Source organism: Podarcis pityusensis, assembly GCF_964106645.2.
Source record: "Podarcis pityusensis genome assembly, chromosome: 3".
NCBI lineage: Eukaryota > Metazoa > Chordata > Lepidosauria > Squamata > Lacertidae > Podarcis > Podarcis pityusensis.
The window spans coordinates 85,048,898-85,073,143 of NC_138026.1; the positions used below are offsets into that span (position 1 = coordinate 85,048,898).

The following is a 24,246-nucleotide window of genomic DNA, read 5'->3' on the forward strand; positions in this document are numbered from 1 at the left end:
AATACGCTGTTGGTTTCCATGAGACTGTAGCTCTTTTCAGCTCCGCCTGGCAACGTGCGCCCAACATACAGACAGTATCAGGATTTATTATCAAGCTCATTTTGATCAGTGGAAGATGGGCCATTTCACGAGTCCCATTATTATAAACATAAAAGCCAACACAGGCTTCATTCTTGGTGCAATTATTTCCTAGGCACAGCAAAGAGGCAGAAGATAGATCCTCTTCCAAGCGGGAGGATGGTATTTATTCAAATTGTGGAATTAGTTTTATTTGCCCTTTGCCAACCCCAGGAAATTCTTCTGCCCTGTACTATTCCCAGATGCTCCACCTATGCTGCTCAGTGGGAAAGGAAGGCGTTGAGGACCATGGAAATAGGAAGAGAGGGAGAGGCTTGGTGTCTATTGAACGCGGGGACTGGGAGAAAAGCTTTGCAGTGGCAAAAGTTTCATTTTCAAAATGCTTGAGCTACTGAAACAATCTGAGGGACCGATTACACGCAGGTGGCTTCTTAAGAACAGGAAATGGCAGCATTACTGATTATTCACCACAGAATAACGGGACGGCTCCAACCATACTTCAGCCTCTTCTCCAAAATTTTCCTCATACTTCAACAGCAGGGACTGCCGAGGCCATTATGATTTGGAGGTGTCTAGAGAGCACTGGCTTGGAAAGCCGATCACGCCCTCGAGACAGTCTGGTGAGGGAAAGAAGAGGTTATCACAGTCACGTCATGCGGGGATCTCGGCAGAATCTGCTACATCGTCCAGCAAGTGTAAATAACGACAAGCAGCAGCACGAGGGCCACTGAGAGGGCTGCATTCTTGCGGTTTTCATGGCGAAGTGCTTTCAGTTCTTTCTCTGAAAAGAGAAAAACGCAGGTGCTACTTTCGTCACAAAATTACCCACAACCTCTGTTTGGGGGAAATCAAGTTTTCTTGCTCTAGTGTCTCGCCACATTAGCGAGCCTGATAAAAACTGGATTTTAGACCTCTCCCAGACAGCCGCTCATCTAAGACAGACCTGTTCCATTTCTTTTAGTGCCTCTACTGTGGAACTGGCAGTGTTTAAGCCTTCTAATGTTCTTTAAGCTATTGCCTTAAACATTTATATATTTTTTTAGAATGTGGTTGCGTTTCTCCATTATAGGTAGATGTGCTCTCCCTCTCTCAGCTGCATGCCTTACTTGCAGATGGATAACTCTTACAAACAGAAGCAGTGTATTACAGGGCCTGACACAGAAGAAGAACAAGAAGCCTGGATGAATCAGCCTGTGGCTTCAGCTTAATCCTGTTACGGATAACTGGAGAGCAGAAAAAGGAAAGCAGTTCTTGCACAACCACCAAATGTGGTGCTCTCATTTAACCCATTGAATGATTGCAAAAGGAATTATGATGGCGGGATTGCTTTGGTTTGTGAGAATAAAAGTTATGTCTCAGCAGCATGCTCATTGAATTCAGATCCCAGATGGTTGAAATGTAGCTTTTTCTTAGTCCAGCTGCTTAGGAGGTAGGATAAGGAGCTTAAAGGATATTCACAAATCTTTATATTCCTACTCAAGGTTCTTAAAGGAGGTCCACAAATCTTTTTAGAGTCCTGCTTAAGGTTCTTATGAAGCCTTGAGTTTTAAGCCTAGTTTTCATAAACCTGCTTGCAGAAGAGCTCTGTGTAACTCAAAATGCTTGCTATGTAGTCCTAAAACAATTACATGGCGACATATGAGCTGGCTTTACTGACACGTACAAACATTTTACTTCAATCCACCTCTGTGTCATTGAACGTATTGAGCCAGTGGAAACCTGCTGCTTCAAAAGGAATTACTAGTCGAGGCAGGAAAGTGCCTCTCTGCCTAACTATATGACTAGTTTGAATTATGGGATGAGAAACTGTGGCCTGAGGGACTGGATGCAACCCTCTCACTCATGTCGCTCTAGTCAGACTGTGCCTCTCGCTGATTCTGCTCCAATGTCTTAGCTGGAATGCTGCTTTGAGCTGCCTTACTGCCTGGATGGCGATGTGTGTGGTGTGAATTTTGTGTGGCCAGAGTGTAACCTACTGTGCAAAGGTAGGAGTTGCATTCACTGCTTCTCCCAGTGTTGTCTCTGGCTTTGCCCATCTGTGGCCCCAGCTGTTTGGCTAAAGAAGGTGGAGGGTTCCAGGGGAATTTATGTTGCTTGCCAGCTTCTATGCAACTGTTCCCATCTTAGCCATTCCCCGGACCTAAGGGTCCAGGCAATGTCTCAGCCTAGCACTGCCTCGTGGGGTGGTTGTGAGGATGAAGTATTCTGCCCTAAATTCCTTGGAGGAAAGGTGGGGTGTGAGTGTAACATAAAGAAAGCTAGCTCCAGTTTAATTGAGAGCCTACTCAATAGCTGTGCCGCAGCTGCCTTGCTACACCAACCTTGGGCTGCTACACAGCAATCAAGCCTCTTCAGAGGCAATTTCGGCGCTTTTGTAATTTCTGTGAGAGGTTAGACCATAGCGACTGCTTATTTGACAACAGAATCATTGTCACTGACTGCAGCGGCGGCAGAGGTCAGAGCGCAGCTCGGCGTGCGACTGCCAGAAGAGTATAATTTTAATGGGAAGTTTCAGGTGTTAATACGACAGCTCAGGCGGATGTCCCTTTGTATTTGCTAGCTCCCCAGGGAGACAGCTTTCACTGAGATGAGCCCATTGCATTAAAATGGGGCGGAAAGGTCTTCAGCTCTTGACTGGAGGCTAGTTCTCACTGCATCTCTGGTGCTCTTATGGGGCACTGCTCCCTTCACTGACCAACCGTGCATGCTGGCTATTTAGAAACAGGATCAACTACATCAGGAAGGCAGAGAAATATTTTAGATCAGACATTGGGAGGAATTTTCCAGTTGTGTTCTGTGGCAGGGAGGTGGTGAAATGTCTTTCCTCTGAGGTTTTCTAAGAGTCTCTCAGGAATCTATCATGGATAATAGTGGAATAACTTGGTCCTGGAAGCTGGGCCACATGATCTCATTGCGTCCTTTCTAACACCACAGACCCATTTCACCTGTTTATAAGGTTTCCATTAAAATATAAAAAGGGAATAACTGCAGCCAAGTACAGCTCCCTTAAAAAGTTTACTTGCATGCTACCATGTGCACGCATGCCCATTTCAACCTTTAGATGTACAACTTTGTGCAGTGCAATGTGTGAAGTGGCTTTCTGATAGACCTGGTCCTGAGGTTATTTTCAAATCCAGAGGGTGGGCGAGATCTCTGGAGCAAATGAGATTTACAACAAGCCAGCAGGTGGCAGCACAACCTAAAGAGCGAAGGATAGATAGTGGGCTAATGAAGCAATTATCAGGGGCTTTCCTGACCACAAGCAGAGAGAGTGAGCTTTGAAGTAGCTCTCAGCCATAGTAGCATGGACTAATGGAAGGGAAGCAGGAGTCTTGCTGCAAGGAGGGCTCCCTCTCTGCACCCTTTCTTTGAGACAACTAAGAGCAAAGTTTGCAACATGGCGTAGCAGAAGTGCGAAGGAGGTTGCCGTACTAGGGTTTTGCTTTCTTGTATTTTAAAAGGCCCTAGAAGTACAGTCAGAAACCCTCCATCTCTAGCCAAGAAGCTAGACATTTTTAAAAATCAAATTGGGGGGGGGGGGAACTATAGGAAGGAAGTATGTCACTCAGCCCCAGTGCTGATATGGCCAATAGCCACTTGCTGTCGCCATGATATCATACATGCAGCAATTTCAAGTACGATGTATGCACTACTTGAGGAAATGCAATCATGGAATACTAAGGGCTGGGTGTTCAGGGAATTGAGTTTTCCTGCTGTGGGGGCAAATAAGGGAAGGAAGATACTTTGGTTCCTTTCCCAGCAACCAATAACCATATTCCTTGGTGCCAGGGCTTTTAAGTGGGGATGGCAATCTTTGTTTCTCACAATTAGACTGTTAACACAATTAGCCTTTGCTTGCAGCTATCCATGTCATTTCCTTTTTGCCCCAAGATGCTGGAACATGGGTCTACATGAGGCAGGGTTTACAACCACAGTCTGAATTGAACAGTCACTGTGCTGCTAAATGGCCAGAGCCTCCTTGACCAAAGGCTTTATCCAAACTCTGCCCCCCTGTTGTCGTCCCCCATTATTTCTGGTGCATGTACATTCCCACCCATCTTCAGAGATCCCACAAAAGCGACTCCTTAAGGGCCATCTTATCAAGAGACTACTCTGCATTTGATGCAGAACGTATTTAATGGGAGTGCAAGCAAGCTTTATTTTCTCACCAGGGGGCACCCAGAACTTGGAAGTCTAGCAGTTGCAAAATTGCTTCCTCTTTTGTACACCAAACAAATCAAGGCCTGAAGAATTACATCATATATCAGCCAAGCCAGCAAAATGGTTAACGAAGCTATCGGCTCTCTCAATGAACAAGAGAAATGTCGCGATCTGACAAATTGTTTTGCATTCCTATTAGTAAAAAGCAGGATTTCTTTCAGGATGTGTAGGATTTGGCCTTACTGTGTCTGAAAGAGGGTTAATTAATAACCTTGGCTTTATAAGGCTCCATTTCAGGGAAATTCTCTCTTTGAATGATGCAGATTTTTTAAGAGTATTTGTGTGTGATACGTTCAGCAAATTCTAAAAATTGAAATCACCTTGGGAAAGAGGCTAAATGCATTAGTGGCATTCAGTGAACAGGAAACACTAAAGTTAAGAGGAACAACACCTGTTCTGGGCAACTGCAAAAGGTCCAAGCTACACTTGAGTTTAGAGTTACTTTTCCCCTGGAGCAGTGTAGTGGGTTGGGAGTGTCTGAGCTAGGAGACAGGAAGTACCTGCTTCAAATCTAATCTCGGCCATGCATTTGCTAGGTAACCCTAGGCAAGCAAAGATCATTTATCTGCAGCCATTCTCCACCTCAACCCCCCAACCTGTTTTATGATACACTTGCCCTATTTTTATTTATCCATTGCTTTTCTGCTCTCATTTTACCTTTTCAAGCTGAAATAGTCAACATCCTTAATTTACACTGTTTAAATGGAAATGTATATTCTTGCAAAAATTAGGGGTTTTACTGCAGAATTCTAATACATAAATTCTAGCAAGGAGTGCTTGAACTCTGTTTTGGAAGGCATTTATGATGTCTGCATTAAAAAACAGTTTTCCATGAGCGTATGGGCAGTTGAATGAATTACTTTAGTTTCACAGCTCCTCCCTCTCGTGAGCCTGTGAATTAATGGTATGTCTTTAGGGAAAGCAGTTTCTAAAGTTACTCATTCCTTACCATAATTTTCAGCTTTGGTTGCTAGCAGATTTCTCTCTCTTTCCAGTGACTTTCTGCAAATATGTGAGAATGATTATTAGATATTCTGAAAGTTGTGCAGTGAAATAAAATCTTCCCCACGGCTGGCTGAGAGGGTACTCTGGCACCTAGACTTTAAGGCCTCTGTAGTTATCATAAACTGTGTCTGGACTGTATCACTGCAGGTGGGCACCACTCATATGATTATTTTTATTACATTTATTACATTTACATACCACCTTTTCTTCCAAGGAACTCAGAGTGGTGTGCATGGTTCCCCACCCCACCCCCGTTCATCCTCACAGCAACCCTGTGAGGTAGGTTAGGCTAAGAGATGGTGACTGGCCCCATTATTATATATAATAATAATAATAATAATAATAATAATAATAATAATAATATGGGTGGCTTCCAACAGAACACTAAAATACAATAAATACAATAACCTATTAAACATTAAAAGCTTCCCTAAACAGGGCTGCCTTCAGATGTCTGGTAGGAGGGCATTCCATAGGGTGGGTGCCACTACTGAGAAGGCCCTCTGCCTGGTTCCCTGTAACTTGAGTTGAGGGCTGACTGGGAATTCAAACCCTGCTCTCCCAGGTCATAGTCCAACACTCTTAACCATTACACCACACTGGCTCTCCATGCAAAAACCGACATGGCAGGGAGGAAGGCTCTAGCCTAGCTTGTTTTGCCTGTTTTAAATGCAGGGACTTCCATCATCTGACTCCCCCCATCTGCAGGTCTCAAGTATATTCCGGGGTGGGCAGACTTCAGGCTTGTGGGATCTACTTTATTTCTGCTAGAACCTTTACGTGCCACTGGTAGCTTAGACAGGCAGGCTTACGCTAGGTATAAAGTACCTGGTCAGATCAGGAATTTGTGATCAGTAAAAGAAGGAAGCTCATAAATCCTTCTTACTGATTGTTCTCCAATTGTTGTTTTTCAGCAATCAAATTCCAGTGGGAAAGCTTTTTAGGTTTTGCTACTGTTGAATCGTTGAGAGGCGGAAACCCTTGCCGACTCATGACAAATCACAAAGAGATCTGCCGTAGAATAGATACCACTGGTTCTGCTAGCTAGGGATGATGGGAGTTGTAGTCCAACAACAGCTGGGGACCCAAGGTTGAGAAACGCTGATCTACAGTATAGTGCAGATACTGGTTTACCTTATCTGCTGCCTGTGCGTTATCCTCAAGTCAGCTCCCTTCCACAGGGCTCTAACAAACTGGGGGAGCTTAAATCAGCCTTTTGTAAATAACCCCACAAAAGTAACTAGCCTGCACTGGATTCAGAATTTAGCCTCCCCACTTGCTTCCATGCCATTCCAGCTACTCAACAGCATGCAACTCCTGGTTGCCTCCCAAAAGAGTGCTTAAATACACACATTTCCTCATTAGAAAATAAATACATCCTCAGAGGAGGATCTCTCTCAAGGAAATATTATTGCCCTTTCTTTCCAAGTCCACTCATCTCAGTCAGAAATCCTGACTGCTTCATCCCAGACGAAGTTTCCAATCTCCACTTCTGAGCAGAAAATTGCAGAGTCTTGCATGTGGTTTAATGTTCAAGGGACATAAGCGCATCTGTTTCCCCACATTAGGTCATCTTGCCTGAATCTAGTAGAAGCCCTTACTGAACAGCTGCACTGCTTTTCCACAGCACATCTTTTAAGAAGGGGAACAAATCTACAGCTTTGCATTGTTAGCTGCACAACATGATTAATTAATCCATAGTTTAAAGCACAAGAACAAAACAAATTGCCTGAAAGTAGCACCTGCAGCAACAGTACGGTTCCAATAACAGCGGAGAAGACATGCAGCAGCCACTGTGTGGCTAGAAATAAAGAGACGCCAGCAAATTGGCTGCTGGTTCCGAGCAAGCTCTGTGGTGTAGTTGGGGAAGGCAGGGGGCCTAATAGGGTTTGTCCCCCCCCCCCGAGAGTAAAGCATGAGACAGGGTGTAAATAGAGCCAAAGTAGACTGCAGAGCGAGTTAAGGGAAGAGCACAGAATGTGTTCATGTTGGGAAGGGCATGCAGAGAAGGACTCTTAGAAGTACGTCAAAGGAGGAAGAGAGAGAGACACCAGCCAGGGTGGGGAGAAATCTAGCCAATTCTAAAGCAGCTGTTGAATGGCTACTGTAGAAGATAAAAGGCTGGCAAAATTGCATTGGGGGCTTTGAGGATCAGAAAGAAATGGAGCCAACCTCTTAGCATCCAAACTAGCCAGTCCCTCCTCTTGTTTGCTGCCATCCCCCTCCTTCTGGCCCAAGATTCTCTGGGTGGTCCAAAAAGAATTTATCAAGGAAAGGTGATAAATTAAGAGCATATTGAGGCTCAGAGTGCATCTGCACAGGCTACACCACAAACAAAAAGCAGCAAAGGGCAGGCTTCAGTTTGTTCAAAATTGTCTCCTTTTCAGAGCAAACTGTAGCTGGGGGATCTCATTAAATCTCTGCTCTGTCCAGAGCTGTTTGCAATCAGCAAACTTCGCCCACCAGTGGTTTGCATGAGCAACAGACACTTGCATTTCCATGATGTATGAATGAGCTCTTTGAATTCCCACTAGTACCTTCCCTCAGGAGTCAGTTCTTCTCTCCGTAGCTTAAAATCCAACTCTTCCAAGTTCTCTCTGCACTGGGTCAGCTTCTCCTCCAGGGTATCTATCTGAAACACACATAAAACAACACCAAGAATGAATGACTAGACTCTTCACCAACCGCTCAAAATGCCCACCTTGGGTTTGACTGGAGACTTGAAAAATGTTTCAGCTGTCCCACCCTCCAACAGAAAGAAGCAGGAGAGACAGCTGCAGATTGTATTCCCAGGCTGTTAAAGCAACAAGCAGAGCCTCTTGGTTGCTACTCGCCCCCTAAAAACACACATCTCTAGTGTCAAAAGCAGGGCAAAGAGGTTCACCTTCAGCATTCACCAAAAGCTGTATCTTGAAGGTGCTTTGTGGGACACACCTTTGTGGGAAGAGGAAATCCCCCAACTTAGGGGCTGCTGCAGAGAATGCCCTCTCCTGGGCTGCCACACCACCCACAGTGCCAAGCAGACACCCTCTGCCAATCTTGACACCCAAGAGGGTCTGTAGGGAAGGAAGTAGTCTTTTCAGATATTTGAGCCTGAGTTGTTCAGGGCTTCCAATATAACGTAAGCTCCTTGAATTGGGCCTGGAATTGAACTGTGCAGCTGTTTTAAAATAGGTTGTATTAGATCTGAAGGGAACCTCAGCCAGCAATCTGGTGGTGAAGCTCTACTCAGCATCCCTTCCTGCAAATGGGCCTGCAATGAAGTTGGTTGCCGATCAGGGCTTTAGAGACACTAACTGGCACATGAGGTTACTCTCCAGTAACAGGAACCGCAAAATCTTCCTTTTACAAATGTGGCAGAGACACTTAGGCAGAGGATACCTGAACAGCAGGGTAAGTTTTGCTTTATGGTGGGTCTCCAGTGCCGGGATCAATACGGCATAAAGGGGCAAGAAACATGTGGCTCTCATGCTAATTATTAAAAGTGCCCCCCCCCCTTAGCAAAATATTCCAAAAATTGCAGTATCAAGGGACAGGTTCGCAAAACGTCACTTAAGATGCCCAATCCCCAATAAAACTCAACCTGAGATTGGCATTAAAATGTCATCTGTAGCTTTAAAAGAAAAAGTTACACTAAGTGATGCTTTGTATTACACTGATAATTGCTCTGTAAGAAAAACAGAAGACACCATTCCTTATCTAGCAAGAACAGATCCCAATCCAGCAAGGGGGAACAAGGCATAAAGAAGCAGGTTTGCACAAAGACAGAACTGATGGCGCTGAGGCTCCAATACTTTGGCCACCTCATGAGAAGAGAAGACTCCCTGGAAAAGACCCTGATGTTGGGAAAGATGGAGGGCACAAGGAGAAGGGGACGACAGAGGATGAGATGGTTGGACAGTGTTCTCATAGCTACCGATGAGTCTGAGCAAACTGTGGGAGGCAGTGGAAGACAGGAGTGCCTGGCGTGCTCAGGCTCATGGGGTCACGAAGAGTCGGAGATGACTAAATGACTAAACAACAACAAGAACTGATGGCAGGGCATATCTGGGTCTGCATTGGGATGATCATCCAGGCTGGCCTGACGTTTGACATAGATGAGAAATAAACATTCTTTTCCATGGACCATGAGTTGTGTGTGACTAGAGCAGAATCAGGGCAAGCGTATTCATTTGCCACCAGTACAGATTGGGACACAAATGTCTGCTGCTCAATTCCTCTCTTTTTAGCAAAGTAAGTACTCTCGTTGCACTTCAGAAGCAATCACACACACACACACACACACACACACACACACACACTCTCTCTCTCTCTCTCATATCTGGATGGAGATCATAGAATTGTAGAGTTGGAAGGGACCCTGAGGGCCATCTAGTCCAACCCCCTGCAATGCAGGAATCTCAGCTAAAGCATCCATGACAGATGGCCACCCAACCTCTGCTTAAAAACCTCCAAGGAAGGAGCTACTTAAAAGAGCTACTTTCCATGTTAAGATTTAACATCACACCCACTGGCTTAAGATGAGGAAATGAACATTCATAGCCAACACTTGGGGGGGGGGGGGAAGGCAACTGGAGCAAACCTTTGGAATGTAGATGTACAACTTGAATTTTCTCCAGAAAATAAGGCACATTTGAGGCTATTTATATCTTAATGCAGCCATGTCTTCCAGAAAATGGAAAGTGGCCCAGTGACTTGCCCCAGGTGAGGCAGGCAGATTAACTTGGGCAATTCCGAGTCCCAAGCGGATACTTCTAACTGCCGTGATCATCTTGCATTCAGCTGGAGTTGCGGCAGGAAGCAACTGCTGGCTGCTTAAGATAGTCATCTAATTAGTCTGCTAATTTATTTTCCAGTAAAGTGGAGAGACAAGAGAGGGAGAGGGAGCAGCTGAAGTGCAAGGGAACAGGTGATGAAGGATTTAGGAGTATGGGAAGAATGAGGTCTGAACAAAGGAGGCCCCTTAAGGGAAAAGTGCCTTGGGGAATCCCCCCCCCCCCCCCCGCATCTCATTCCGAGCCCAGGGGAAATCTGTTCTGCCACCCTACAGGTAAAGCATCAGGAAAGAGATTCCATTAGTATTTGACAGAAACAATGTGCTCTTTGCTGAACATAGGAAGCAACTTTTCATGCTGTCAAACCAGGGCACCCATCTAAGCCAGTGCTGTCTACTCGGAATGGCAGCTGCTCCCCCAGGTCTCAGGCAACGAGGTCTTTCCCAGCCCTGAAACCTGACATGTTTTAAATTGGAGTTGCCAGGAATTGAACAGGAGATATCTGCATGCAAAGCCAGCTCTCCAAGCTATGGGCCCCTCCCCATAAAGGGGAATTGCAAGGAGAGCTTGTACTGATGCTTGACATGGTTTCCCCATTAGCTTGTCAATCAGTACATGCTCCCTTCCCAATACCCCTTTCCAGTGTGCATGGTGTTGCGCACAAATAGTAGGAAGCTTGGCTAAGAGAGGCCATGTGCCCATCTGGAGCAGCTCTTCCCAGTAGCCCACTGAGATGTGCTCAATACAGAGGATGGGGAGACCTTTCCCACTCCTGCACCAACTCTGGTTGCTCATCCCAGGGCGGGGAAAGAGGGAAAGGCGTCCCTTCGAAGAGTTGCACTGGGAAATCAATTCTACTGATCCCCTGATTAGCCACTTTATGGCTCAATTCTGGGCTAATTAGCAATCCTCACACTCTGCTCAAGGAAAGCAAGCAGCACCAGCCTCGGGCAAGGCAGAGGGAAGAAGGGAGGAATCGGGATGCAAGGGACCAATTTATGGCAGAAGAAGCAGACTGGTATGAGGAAAATAGTATTGGCCTGCCTTTCATATGTGTTATAACGATTATTGACATTATCTATGGGAAGAACTTTGAAAAATTGAAGTGCAGTGTATTATTAGTCTGTCTACAGCAAAAGCACCTTAAAGACACAGCCCCCAAAACAGGTATGGGAAACCTTTGGCTTGCCTTACATCTCGCATCATTCCTGGTGACTGGGCATGTTTGCTGGAGCTGATGGGAGTTGTAGTTAGACAATATCTGGAGGGCCAAAGGTTCCCCACACCTGCCCAGATAACATTAGAAAAGCCCTGTAGGGTCAAACCAATGGTCCATGTAGGTCAGTATCCTATACTATATGACTCTCACAAGCAGGGCTTGAGGGTAGTAGCTCCCTCCCTGTTGTTGCCTTCCAGCAACTAGTAAAAGGTAAAGGTACCCCTGCCCGTACAGGCCAGTCGTGACCGACTCTAGGGTTGTGCACTCATCTCACTCAAGAGGCCGGGAGCCGGCGCCGTCCGAAGACACTTCCGGGTCACGTGGCCAGCGTGACGAAGCTGCACTGGTGAGCCAGCACCAGCGCCGCACACGGAAGCGCCGTTTACCTTCCCGCTATAAAGTGGTACCTATTTATCTACTTGCACTTAGGGGTGCTTTCAAACTGCTAGGTGGGCAGAAGCTGGGACCGAAAGACAGGCGCTCACCCCGCCGCGGGGATTCGAACCGCCGACCATACGATCAGCAAGTCCTAGGCACTGAGGTTTTACCCACAGCACCACCCGCGTCCCAGCAACTAGTACTGAGTGCCAAAGAGTCTCTGAAACTATGAAGCCAACATGGCTAATAATCTCAACTGGTCTATCCTCCTTGAATGTGTTCAATCACTCTTCTGCACATTTGCCTATTTTGAGAGCAGATGCATCCTGGGATATGTACCCCGTCTTTGGCCAAAATCAGAAACGGTTCACACAGAAGCAAGATGCAGCTCCCACCTCCTAGCAAAGCTGTCTCTCTCTCTCCTGGCAAAGCAGCAGAAGAACAGGTTAATCACCTCTCTTTATTTCAGCATTTCTATAGTGCTTTTTAGGCAAACCTCACACAAGAGTTTTCATTCAGTCATTTAAAACAACATCCATCAATAAAAATGACACCTTTCAACAAAAAGACAATGAAAACAGAACAGCGGATGGTTGTGAACCAGATAAAACCATCAGTTGAGACTAAGGCACACTAAGAAGCTGGAGTAAATTAAAATGCATTTGCCTAGTGCTAAAAAGAAAGCAAAACCAGTGTCAGGCAAGTCTCTATATAGGGAGAGCATTTCAAAGAAAATACCCTATAGCACAAGCCGCCACCTACTTCTCTTCAAATGGCAGTAAGACCCGAAGAAGGCCCTTCTGAGAAGAATATTAATATTCAGGAGGGTTCATAAGGCAAGAGACTCTACTTGAGGCATCTTGGTCTAGCACAATAATTTGGCCTCGAAATGGACCAGAAACCAATCCATGTGTTTTAAGACTGACAAGATCCAAATTGGTGGTCTACCCACCATATTTGTTTTGTACAACCTCCAGTTTCCAAATGGTCTTCAAGGGTAGCCTTGTGGACAATGAATGGCAATAGTCTAAACAGGACATTGCCAGAGTGTCAATAATTGTGGGTAAACTATCTTTTTGTCTTAGGAGAATTTGCAGATGATCCACTCACAAACCAGATCTTTAAGAGAGAGTACAACATACCACATGTCATACTACCAATCAGCAGCATCCCCCATCCTGTCAGAATTGAGCTTCAGTTTATCCCAGCGCATTACCAATTTTGGAATTCAAAATGATGCTATTTTGCCAATACAAATCAAAACTAAATCAGGAATCTTTCTTTTCATCTACCTTCCCCCTACTAATTGTCTGTCACTGACCACCAAACTTTGGTCAGATTTAACATCCCTGCTGGAACAGATCAGTCATAAATTCCTCACAGCATTTACTTCTTTGTGGGGATTTTAATGCCCAAATTGGAGCTACTGCAGAGGATCTCTTGCTATCTTTAGGCTTAGACTTCATTATTCTTTGGCAAGAAATATAAGGCACAGGGCCTGAAATTGTTAGAATTTGTATCCCAACATAATTTATATATCCTTCATGGGAGTCCTGTAGACATTTCTAAGGGTCAGTAGACTTATTTGAACAAATAGGGTGGAAATGTTATCAACCACATTACAGTCTCTTCTTCATTATTCACTTTTAACAGTAGGAATCATCCACAAAACTATCAGCCAGTAAGACATCTCCTCAAAGCTATATGCACAGTATCTCCTTCAAAAATGATCAGACTGGTTACAAAGTAACAACATTACACCTGAATAACCAGCTGAGTTCAGAGGACACAGTGTTTTACCCTGAACTGTATTCTAAGGATCATAGAATCTTAAGAGTTGGAAGGGACCCAAAGGTCATCTAAAAAACATACTAAGAACAATAAGAATATTTATGTGGCCTTTATTGATAATAATAATAATAATAATAATAATAATAATAATTTATTATTTATACCCTGTTATACCCTGCCCATCTGGCTGGGTTTCCCCAGCCACTCTGGGCGGCTTTCAACAGAATATTAAAATACAATAGTCTATTAAACATTAAAAGCTTCCCTAAATAGGGCTGCCTTCAGAAGTCTTTTAAAAGTCTGGTAGTTGTTCTTCTCTTTGACATCTGGTGGGAGGGCGTTCCACAGGGCGGGTGCCACTACCGAGAAGGCCCTCTGCCTGGTTCCCTGTAACTTGGCTTCTCGCAGCGAGGGAACCACCAGAAGGCCCTCGGCGCTGGACCTCAGCGTCCGGGCAAAACGATGGGGGTGGAGACGCTCCTTCAGGTATACTGGACTGAGGCCGTTTAGGGCTTTAAAGGTCTTTCTGCTACATTCGACTCTATTATCAGAATTAGATTGGGAGAAATTTCAAATTGCCAACGTTGATTGCAGAGTTCTGCTACTGATCCAAGAACTATGCAGCAACACATAAATGAGGGTCAGTGTAGGTTTAAATGGTGGTATGACTCATGCTTTTAAACTGTCACGAATGAAGCAAGGTTGCATTCTGGCTACCACTTTTTTCAACTTTTATATTAGCCAATTATTTTATATTTAGCCAATGTAAACTTCCCCCTCTCCAGTAATTAGGAACAGAAATGTCTCAATCACGATGTATGCAGATGATTTTGTTTTCTAGATGACCTTTCCCAGTGGGGCCTTTCCATACAGACCCAAGAAATTTCTTTCTGAAACCTTTGTTCACACAAGCAAGCAGGTACACCCTGGCAGAAGTGGTTTGGTTTCCACTGAGTGACAATAATAGCTTTGTAACACCCTGTACCCTGGCTGCAAAAATAATAAAATAATAACAAATAAAAACAGAGAAAGGGGATTAGATAAAATTGCTATAAATTGTTGTGATTTAGTGGTTTGATTTGAAATCAAGCTGGAATTGAGTTTGTGGATGTCTTTGGAAACCTCTCTCTTACATCATGGGTGTTGGCTCATATTATGGATGAATGGTGTGTATTGTTTTATTGGTAACGTTGCTGCGGGTTTGTCATGGCCTTTGGCTAAAACAATAAACTTATATTGTATTGTAATACCCATTAAAAAAACATGCTCAGGAGCCCTGACTGGACTGCAGGCTTCCAATAAACATGCGCCACTATTTAAGGATGCATGTTTATCATTCAAAAGGCAATCTTTCTAAAAGGTGGGATTAAGAAAAATCAATTACTATTAAATAAAATAACATTCACAACATGTTCACAGCAAGAAATACTGGGATAACACCAATACATCTGCAGCAGACACAATTGCCATATGAAGTGTGCAGCCAATCTAAAAATTCTTATAATCCCACAAAGGCTGGGACACAAGAAGGAATCCAATGGCATGGTATGTTGATTGTGCCATCAGGATAAGCATTTCAGCTTGCCTAATAATCAATCAATCAATCAATCAATTAATTAGTATGCCACCCATCTGACTGGGTTCGCCCAGCCAATCTGGGCAGCTTCCAACACAACATCAAACATTAAAAAATTCCCAGAACAAGGCTGCTTTCAGATGTCTTCTAAAAGTCAGATAATTGCTTATTTCCTTGACTTTTGATGGGACAGTGTTCGACAGGGCGTGATGGAATAACCGCTCTCTGCTCCCCCTGCAAGCTATTCAGAGTGTTCTCCTGACACCCCACAGCCAATTTTGGGGGTGCCAGGGGAGGGGGGAGCCCTGTTATGCTCATAGGATTCATTAGTTGAACCATACCCAGAGTTTCCTAAGACATATTTGATATCAAACACCACTCCAAAACAGTAAGGACTGCCCCCATAATCAATGCACTCTTGCATTCCCCAGTTCAATGCTACAATATACACTTTAAGGGAGGATGGGGAGCCCCTGCATACTTGACAAGCAATCTGCATAAAGTGCCAAAGCCAGAGGCATCCCCTCGTAGGAAGTACACCATCAGGCACAATGCCCACTTCTTCTGAAATTTGGATTCACTTGAGGGAACTCTGGAGACCTCCCAAAACACAGAGGCTTGGGGTTGGGAAATAGCTGTCAATCCAAAGGGACACAGATGCTTATTACTGATATTTATTTATACTGTCTCCGGGTGCCTTAAAAACAGAAGGTCGGCGTTTTGATCTGGGCTGAATTTGCTGGTCTTTTTATTTTTATTTTTAACAAAATAAACCAATTTTGTAATGAGTTAATCAAACCCATTCCTTCTTGCTGCAAGGCTGCAAGCAGTTTTGAAGAAGTGGCATCCGGCCTCTATCTTTGTAAATTCCCTAATTAAGATCCTGGCACTCGGCCACATAACACACACACTGACATCCAATGGAGTAAGATAATGAGGCTTTACACCTCCTGACCCTCATTAAACAGATCAGAGCCAAACGAAAAGGGGGAGGGTGGCTTGTGAGAAAAAGACAAATGGAATAATCTTCCTGTCCTGCTAAGCAGATTTATTTCAGTATTTGTAAGCCGCCTTTCGATATTAGCAAGGTGGCTCAAAACTTATTAAAAGATAAAATTTCATTATAAAACATTCCAACTTATCACCTACAAAATAAAAATAATAAACAATATAGCAATATTATAACAGCAACAGTGAAGCAATTATCAGAGGAATAAAACAGTGTATTTTACCAAAAAAAGTGGAAAAACTAGAGAACCAAACTTTTATTTAAAAAAAAATCCAGTTTGATAAACACTGGCTATTTGTCATAACAGCTGTCATGAATCTCCAGGATAAGAGGCACCAGCCCACCAAAAACCAGTCACAGCCAGAGGGTTTTCATTCTCAATTTGTTTTGTGGGCTTCCTGGACGCAGCTAGGTTGGCCACTGTGAGAAGCAGGGTGGTTTTCTAGATGGACCTTTGGTTTGAGTGACCCAGCAGGTTATCAACTGTATTTACAGAATATCGATAAATGGGGATACTTGTCCTATGTAACCTGCCAGCAGCTTTCCCCCTGCACAATGCATGCAGTATTTGTAAGATTCAAGAATTATAACAGGAGGCTAAAGATAAGTGTCAGAAAACAGCATCTAAAATGGACACACTTTTTATTTCTCCATCTCCATCTTCACGGCACATTTCAGTATGGTGGTACCTTGGTTCTCGAACGTAATCCGTTCCAGAAGTCCGTTCAACTTCCAAAAAGTTCGAAAACCAAGGCACGGCTTCCGTGTCCGCTTCTCTGGAGCAGCAGAAAACAACCTTTCTCCCTCCTCTATGTGACATCCTTTTATATATTTGATCATGGCTATCATATCACCCCTTAACCTCCTCTTCTCCAGGCTAAACATGCCCAGCTCCCTTAGCCGTTCCTCATAAGGCATCGTTTCCAGGCCTTTGACCATTTTGGTTTCCCTCCTCTGGACACCTTCCAGTTTGTCAGTGTCCTTCTTGAACTGTGGTGCCCAGAACTGGACACAGTACTCCAGGTGAGGTCTGACCAGAGCAGAATACAGTGGCACTATTACTTCCCTTGATCTAGATGCTATACTCCTATTGATGCAGCCCAGAATTGCATTGGCTTTTTTAGCTGCCGCGTCACACTGTTGGCTCATGTCAAGTTTGTGGTCAACCAAGACTCCTAGATCCTTTTCACATGTACTGCTCTCAAGCCAGGTGTCCCCCATCTTGTATTTGTGCCTCTCATTTTTTTTGCCCAAGTGCAATACTTTACATTTCTCCCTGTTAAAATTCATCTTGTTTGTTTTGGCCCAGTTCTCTAATCTGTCAAGGTCGTTTTGAAGTGTGATCCTGTCCTCTGGGGTGTTAGCCACCCCTCCCAATTTGGTGTCATCTGCAAATTTGATCAGGATGCCCTTGAGTCCATCATCCAAGTCGTTGATAAAGATGCTGAATAAGACCGGGCCCAAGACAGAACCCTGTGGCACCCCACTAGTCACTCTTCTCCAGGATGAAGAGGAACCATTGATGAGCACCCTTTGGGTTCGGTCAGTCAGCCAGTTACAAATCCACTGAGTGGTAGCATAGTCAAGACCGCATTTTACCAGCTTCTTTACAAGAATATCATGAGGCACCTTGTCAAATGCCTTGCTGAAATCAAGGTAGGCTACATCCACTGCGTTCCCTTCATCTATCAGGCTTGTAATTCTGTCAAAAAACGAGATCAGGTTAGTCTGACATGACTTATTTTTCAGAAATCCATGCTGACTATTGGTGATCACAGCATTCCTTTCTAGGTGCTCACAGATTGTTTGCTTAATGATCTGCTCCAGAATCTTCCCTGGTATTGATGTCAGACCAACTGGGCGGTAATTATTTGGGTCCTCTCTTTTCCCCTTTTTGAAAATAGGGACAACATTTGCCCTCCTCCAGTCTGCCGGGACTTTGCCTGTTCTCCAGGAATTCTCAAAGATGACTGCCAGTGGTTCTGAGATCACATCTGCCAGTTCTTTTAATACTCTTGGATGCAGTTCATCTGGCCCTGGAGACTTGAATACATCTAAACTAGCCAAGTATTCTTGTACTATCTCCTTAGTTATTCTGGGCTGTGTTTCCTCTGCTGAATCATTTGCTCCAAATTCTTCAGGTCGGGCATTGTTTTCTTTATCGGAGAAGACTGAGGCAAAGAAGGCATTGAGGAGTTCAGCCCTTTCTGTGTCCCCTGTTTGCATTTCACCATCTTCTCCTCTGAGTGACCCCACTGTTTCTTTGTTCTTCCTTTTGCTATGAACATACCCATAAAAGCCTTTTTTGTTGCTTTTAACCTCTCTAGCAAGCCTGAGTTCATTCTGTGCTTTAGCTTTTCTGACTTTGTGTCTACACGTGCTGGCTATTTGTTTGAATTCCTCTTTGGTGGTTCCCCCCCTTTTCCATTTTTTGTACACATCCTTTTTTAATCTTAACTCAGTTAAAAGTTCTTTAGATAGCCACCCTGGCTTCTTTAGGCACCTTCCATGTTTCCGTCTCATTGGTATTGCCTGACGTTGTGCTTTTACTATCTCCCTCTTAACAAACTCCCAGCCATCATGAACTCCCTTTCCTTTTAGTATTACTGTCCATGGGATCTCACCCAGCACTTCCCTAAGTTTTATGAAGTCAGCTTTCTTAAAGTCAAGAAATTGAGTCCTAGTATGCTTGGCTGCTCCTTTCCGCTGTATAGTAAACTTCAGAACAGCATGATCACTCGCGCCTAATGATCCTTCCACTTCTACGCCACTAACCAGGTCATCAACATTGGTTAGGACCAGATCTAAAATGGCTGTTCCTCTTGTTGCTTCTCCCACTTTCTGGACAATGAAGTTGTCTGCAAGGCCAGTGAGGAATCTGTTTGACCTTATGCTCTTGGCAGAGTTTGACATCCAACAAATATCCGGGTAATTTAAGTCCCCCATTACTACTATCTCCCTTCCTTTTGCATGCTTGGCCATCTGTTCCAGGAAGGCATCATCTATGTCCTCCGTTTGGCTTGGGGATCTATAGTAAACTCCCACAATGAGGTCACTGTTATTCTTCTCTCCCTTAATTTTGACCCAAATGGAAGGATAAACTATGATTCCCAGGATTCTCTTTTGGGGTGGGGAGGGGAGATGTGTTTTAAATATATGGTGTGTACATAGCCTTTGTCTCCCTGAGTAAGACATCCTTTTCTTATTCTACCAAGCTATTTCCTCATAAAAATAGCTTATGTTTCTGCTACTGCGATGAGAGATGTGCCGGAGTGAAAGAGCCACCTGCAAAATTCCAAGAAGTATTTGAAAATCCGGCCACAACACTTGTCAGCGCTACTCCATTGTTCTTTTTTCGCAGCAGCCTAGATTTAAATTAGCCTGGTTCCTTAAATAGGGAAGGAAAAACGATCTACTGAAAACACAGCTGAGGATAGTGGAACATGCTGTCTTGGGAATTTGTAGAATTTTCATTAAATTTTCATTTATCAAGGCTATTAAGAGAGCCATTGGATCACAAAGAATAATGTCAACGTACCTCAACCAATCACCAGTCTCTTGACATGACTGACAGTTGCGAGGGCAAAGGGAGTCAAAGGCTGGAGGAAGAATGAACGATTTACCATTCTAATACTACTGAGAGCTAAAGACCTAGGATGATGTATGCAATATGGTGCTCTCCAGAGTACAATAGGGTAAGTCTTTGCCCCAAGACAAGTGGAGAAGGAGGAAGAAGAGTTCCTGTTTCAAGTACTGAATCCCCCCTCCACCTTCCAGTTGTCTGTTCTTATTGAAACAATCCGCCCAGAAATGAGTGCTGTCTTCAAGGAAGCCCTAGCCAGAGCCAACTAGAGCAGAAAAGTACTACACACTCTGTTCCTGTTAGTGAATCTTAATACAATAATGTATTTTTGGTCACAATGCTTACATGGCCCACATGCGGCAGCCTCAAAATCCTGCTGGCTGGTGCTCTTGGCTGGCCATACACGTTAATTTTTAAGTACTCGCTTATGATGCTGTCACTTCCTATTTCAACAGACTTATTTTTGTTTGACTGCCTTTTAAGAACACAGTAATTTTTAACCCCAAAGCGCCTTTAATCTGCAAGTATGAGGCGCAGTGTCTCCGCCGAATCCTAAACTGTTACGAAAAGGTTAACTCTAAATGTTAGTGCAATCTAGATTTTTTGGGTCAATGCAAACATGCACCATCTATTGGTGTCAAAAGAGTGAGCTAAAGCCCTCAAACAGCAGGTGAATGCTGCTATTCTAAATTATCTGAGAATACCTATATGAATAAATTGTTGCTGGGGGGAAAACGCCATATTACCTCTCTCTACATACCTTTTATTCTGGTGTGCAGAAAAGGGACAGAGAAAGGTTTTCCTCTCTTTCTCAGAGCACTAGAAATATAAAAGATGCCAAGAGAATGAGATGCAGAACAGTGCCTCCAATACCCATTTCAAGAGGATACCATGGTACAAAAGCCAATGAGAGCTCTAGTAAGGGCAACAGGATCCCTCTCCCAATAGAGGGCCCCAGGGTGACCAAGGCAGATTCAGTTCCAAACCAGGGTCTGAACCCAGATTGAAATGGGTCAAGATAATCCGTTTCCTCCAGGAATGTCTACAGCAGCATCACCACAACCCTCTTGAGTTCCTTGCTCTCCCCCCCCCCAAGGGGATATGTGTATTATTAGCAGCTTTGGGGGGATTCAGCAGGCTAATACTCCCTTTTCCCCCACCCTCCAAACTGACATCTCAACATTTTGTACATATCGGAAGCTCACAGGTCCTGAACATGCTGTTGTTTGATTTTCATTAATTTACAAACTTATATTCTTCTGCATACGCAGAGGGTTCCCCAACTTTGTAGAAATAATTTATCTTATTTTTGATAGCCACTTGACCTCAAGAGCAAGCAACCTACCAAGTGTGCACGGTTCGTGGAGGTGATGATTGTAAGGATTACTGTGATATTTAAGATACCATAGAATTGTAGAGTTGGAAGGGATACCAAGGGCCATCTAGTCCAACCCCCTACAATGCAGGAATCCTGCCCACAGCCAGACACAGTGGCCCATTGTGCCACTGGGGGCTTCTGTGTATATACTGCCACATGTTAGATGATAGTGGACATGAACCATTATCATGTTTATGTGTCTGACTACTCAGTGGGATTTGGCTATTCATGCTCTGTGCGGTTACACAGAGCAACAATTAGGAGCCCATATTTCAAACAGTATTTGATATGTAATAAATTGTTTATTATATAGAGTCCACTCTACCAGCCAGTTTGTGCTCACTGACACTAGAATTAAACTCAGATTTTAACCATTGTTTCTGGGTGATACAAGCAGAATATGCATTGAAGAAGGAAGCAATTCAGCTCACAGCAGGGCCCTCTGGCAGATTTCCCTGCAAAGGAGGAAAGTGTTTGCAACTGAAGGTACAGCAGAACAGCCTGCGCCACTTAAGATTAGTGGAGCTTGAGGTCCTATATCCCAGGATTTCCCATTTGCCAACGTTTTGTTGCACTGCTCAGATCAGCAGATACTTTTGATTAAATCAACACATCATTGCCTCTGAACAGGGGGAGTTTTAATAAGCTCTAAATAACTGCAGAGACAGAGTTGAAGACTTTGCAACATGGGGAAACAACAGCAGCGAACAACTCTGGAGAGAGTATGGTATGCAAAAGGGAGGAAGGCATGGGATGGAAACACTGAAAGGGCAGAACCAGCAAATTCTAGAAGTCATTTCTCATCCTGGCTTCTTAGGCTGGTGTTGGAGGGGGTGGGCAGGGAGGAAAGAGAGGGAATGGTGACTGAGCCAAGCAACATGGCGGGGGCGGGGGCGGGGGGGAACAGTAATGCCTAGTAACACTGGGGAAATTCCAAGGTGCCTTGTCACCCAAGCATTGATTCAGATATTGACCATGACTCTTCACGACAAATGTTAGGAAATTTCAATATTTCTCCTCCACCCTTGGCTCAGTCATATGCAGTACTTTCCACATTATTCTCGCCAAATTATTTCACTACACAGAAAGCACACTGAACTGAAAGCCAAGGGACTAAACAGCAGAATAGGAAGGATGTATAAGAAGTGAAGACATAACACCTCCAAGGCCAACTGCAAAGGCGGAGCAGATATGAACGGCAGCTAGCATGGCAAGCACCCTCAGAGATGGTACCAAGCCAGCTAGAAAAAGCTAGGGATCTGTATTCCAGTTGCGCCTTCCAACTAATACCACCACCTTTCCCAAAGAAGGTGAATTTTATACAAGGACAGTGATAGCGAGCTAGGATAGTTATAGGTTTCTCCTTCACTCTTCTCCCACTAACAGGTGAGGGAGGGAGGAAAAGAGTTTATCAAATAAATTATTCTCCCCTTTTGCCAGTAATTCAGAATTAAATTTCCAGCATGTCGGAACTAAGGTTCCAAAACCAGAAATTATTTGCAGCAAAAACAGCAAAGGCTAAGATTTTATGTGGACTGCATCAGGTGCATGAAGTGCTATGCCGAGGAATAAATAAGGTGCAGAAGTGTTAAAGATCCTGCACTTGAGACACTGGTACAGTGATTAGACTGTCAGCCTAGGACTGGGAAGACCTGGTTTCAAATCCTCACCTAAACAGGAAGCTCATTGTGTGATCTTGGCTGAGCCTACTTCACAGAGTTCTTATGTGGATAAAATGGGCGAGGGTGTGAGAAAACCATGTACATCACCCTGGGCTTCTACAGAAGGGCAACATAAAAGTGTAACAAGTAACCAATTTAGGATGCTAATTAGTATAATAGGCTGTAAAGGCTGTACCAATTAACTTTCTGCCTGCCACATTCTCACTACACCTTTTCAAGCTCTAGCCATACCAACCAGTGTTAGAATTAGCCAGGCGTCAGGTGCGTTTTGCAACTGGCATGTGTCCAATTGTGACTATGTGGAGATCTCTGGATGCCAGGGTGGCGACTGGGGAAAGCAAAATGTCACCTAGAGAAGGATCTGAAATATTTTCCTTGAAGCTTGAATTTGTTTTATTCTGGATTGTTTTATTTGATGTTTTGATGTGTTGTAAACCACCTTGAGATTTATTCTTAAAGAAAATAAATAAATAAATAAATAATTTCAACTGCAGGTAAAAAATGGTGCCTAGACATTCCATTGTGGCATTTGATCATCACAATAACCCTGGAAGGCAAGCTAAGGCTAAGACATGACATGACAAGCTTACACCAATTCCTTTCTCCCCTTTTACACAACTATTCCAAGATGCAAGAGCTCTGCCCTTTCTTGCAGCTGGTCACCCTACCTGATATGTATCAGGTCCTAAGAATAAGAGATACAACACCTAATGTACAATAGCATAGTTAAAAGAGGCGTTTGCCACAGACACCCATCTGTGTCCTTGCTTATTTGCTTACTTATTACATTTCGATGTTGTCCCTTCAGCTTTAAGTCGTAACAGAGTGCTTGACCACTGAGCTAGGCATGCTCACAGGCACTTACAACAGCGTGGTTGGTTGAAGAGGCGTGCTTTGGTCAACTATTCAGAGCAATCTAATATATCCACAATTATTTCCTGCAGACATCCCTCTCCACTCCTTACTTAGGGACTACACATCCAAGGACCTTAAGGCAGTGTGCGTGCTCCTCTTCCATTTTATCCTCACAACAACCCCACGGGGTAGGTAAGTGCAACATGCTTAGCCACTACCGCTCCCCATTCTAGCACCAATTTCTCTTCCCATCCTATATGCATCTCCCCCCTCCCAAGGCTGACCCATTTGTAAAACGCGCTCCCGCTGCCCCGCCCCATTCACGCCCATCCCCTCTGCCATCTTTCACGGATCCTTGCCACGCCCTCAGTAAGGTGCGCCCTCAGTAAGGTGCGCCCAAAAAAAGCCCCCTTCTCCTCCTGGTTGCCCGGGCAACGTGCCGGTCTCCTCACCTCCTGAGCTACGCCCACGCGCTCTCCCTGCTTCTTAGGCATTTTCCCCCTCCACGTTGCACAGGTGGGCTGCACATGCGCACAGCTTTCCTCCTCCTCCGCCTCCCTCCTGAGTCAGGCGCGGGATGGCCACATAGGCCCTTCACTCAAGCAAGGGGGCGGGGATTCGAGTAGCCTCCTCGGCCATCTTTGCCCCGGGTATTCCGGTACTTTCTCTCGCCCCTCTTTCCATCGCGCACGTGCA

General features: G+C 44.4%; 1 protein-coding gene across 1 annotated transcript; it reads right to left on the minus strand.

Annotated features, from left to right (window-relative positions):
- Nucleotides 1–66: 66 nt before the first annotated feature.
- On the minus strand, nt 67–24,132 carry CCDC167 (coiled-coil domain containing 167). The gene is made up of 4 exons (XM_081000354.1): nt 24,003–24,132; nt 7,842–7,936; nt 5,249–5,301; nt 67–859 (listed from the first exon to the last, which is right to left on the minus strand). The coding sequence occupies exons 1-4, from the start codon at nt 24,042–24,044 to the stop codon at nt 756–758; spliced, it is 294 nt and encodes a 97-aa protein (XP_080856480.1). The 5' UTR covers nt 24,045–24,132; the 3' UTR covers nt 67–755.
- Between the last annotated feature and the right edge of the window lie 114 nt (nt 24,133–24,246).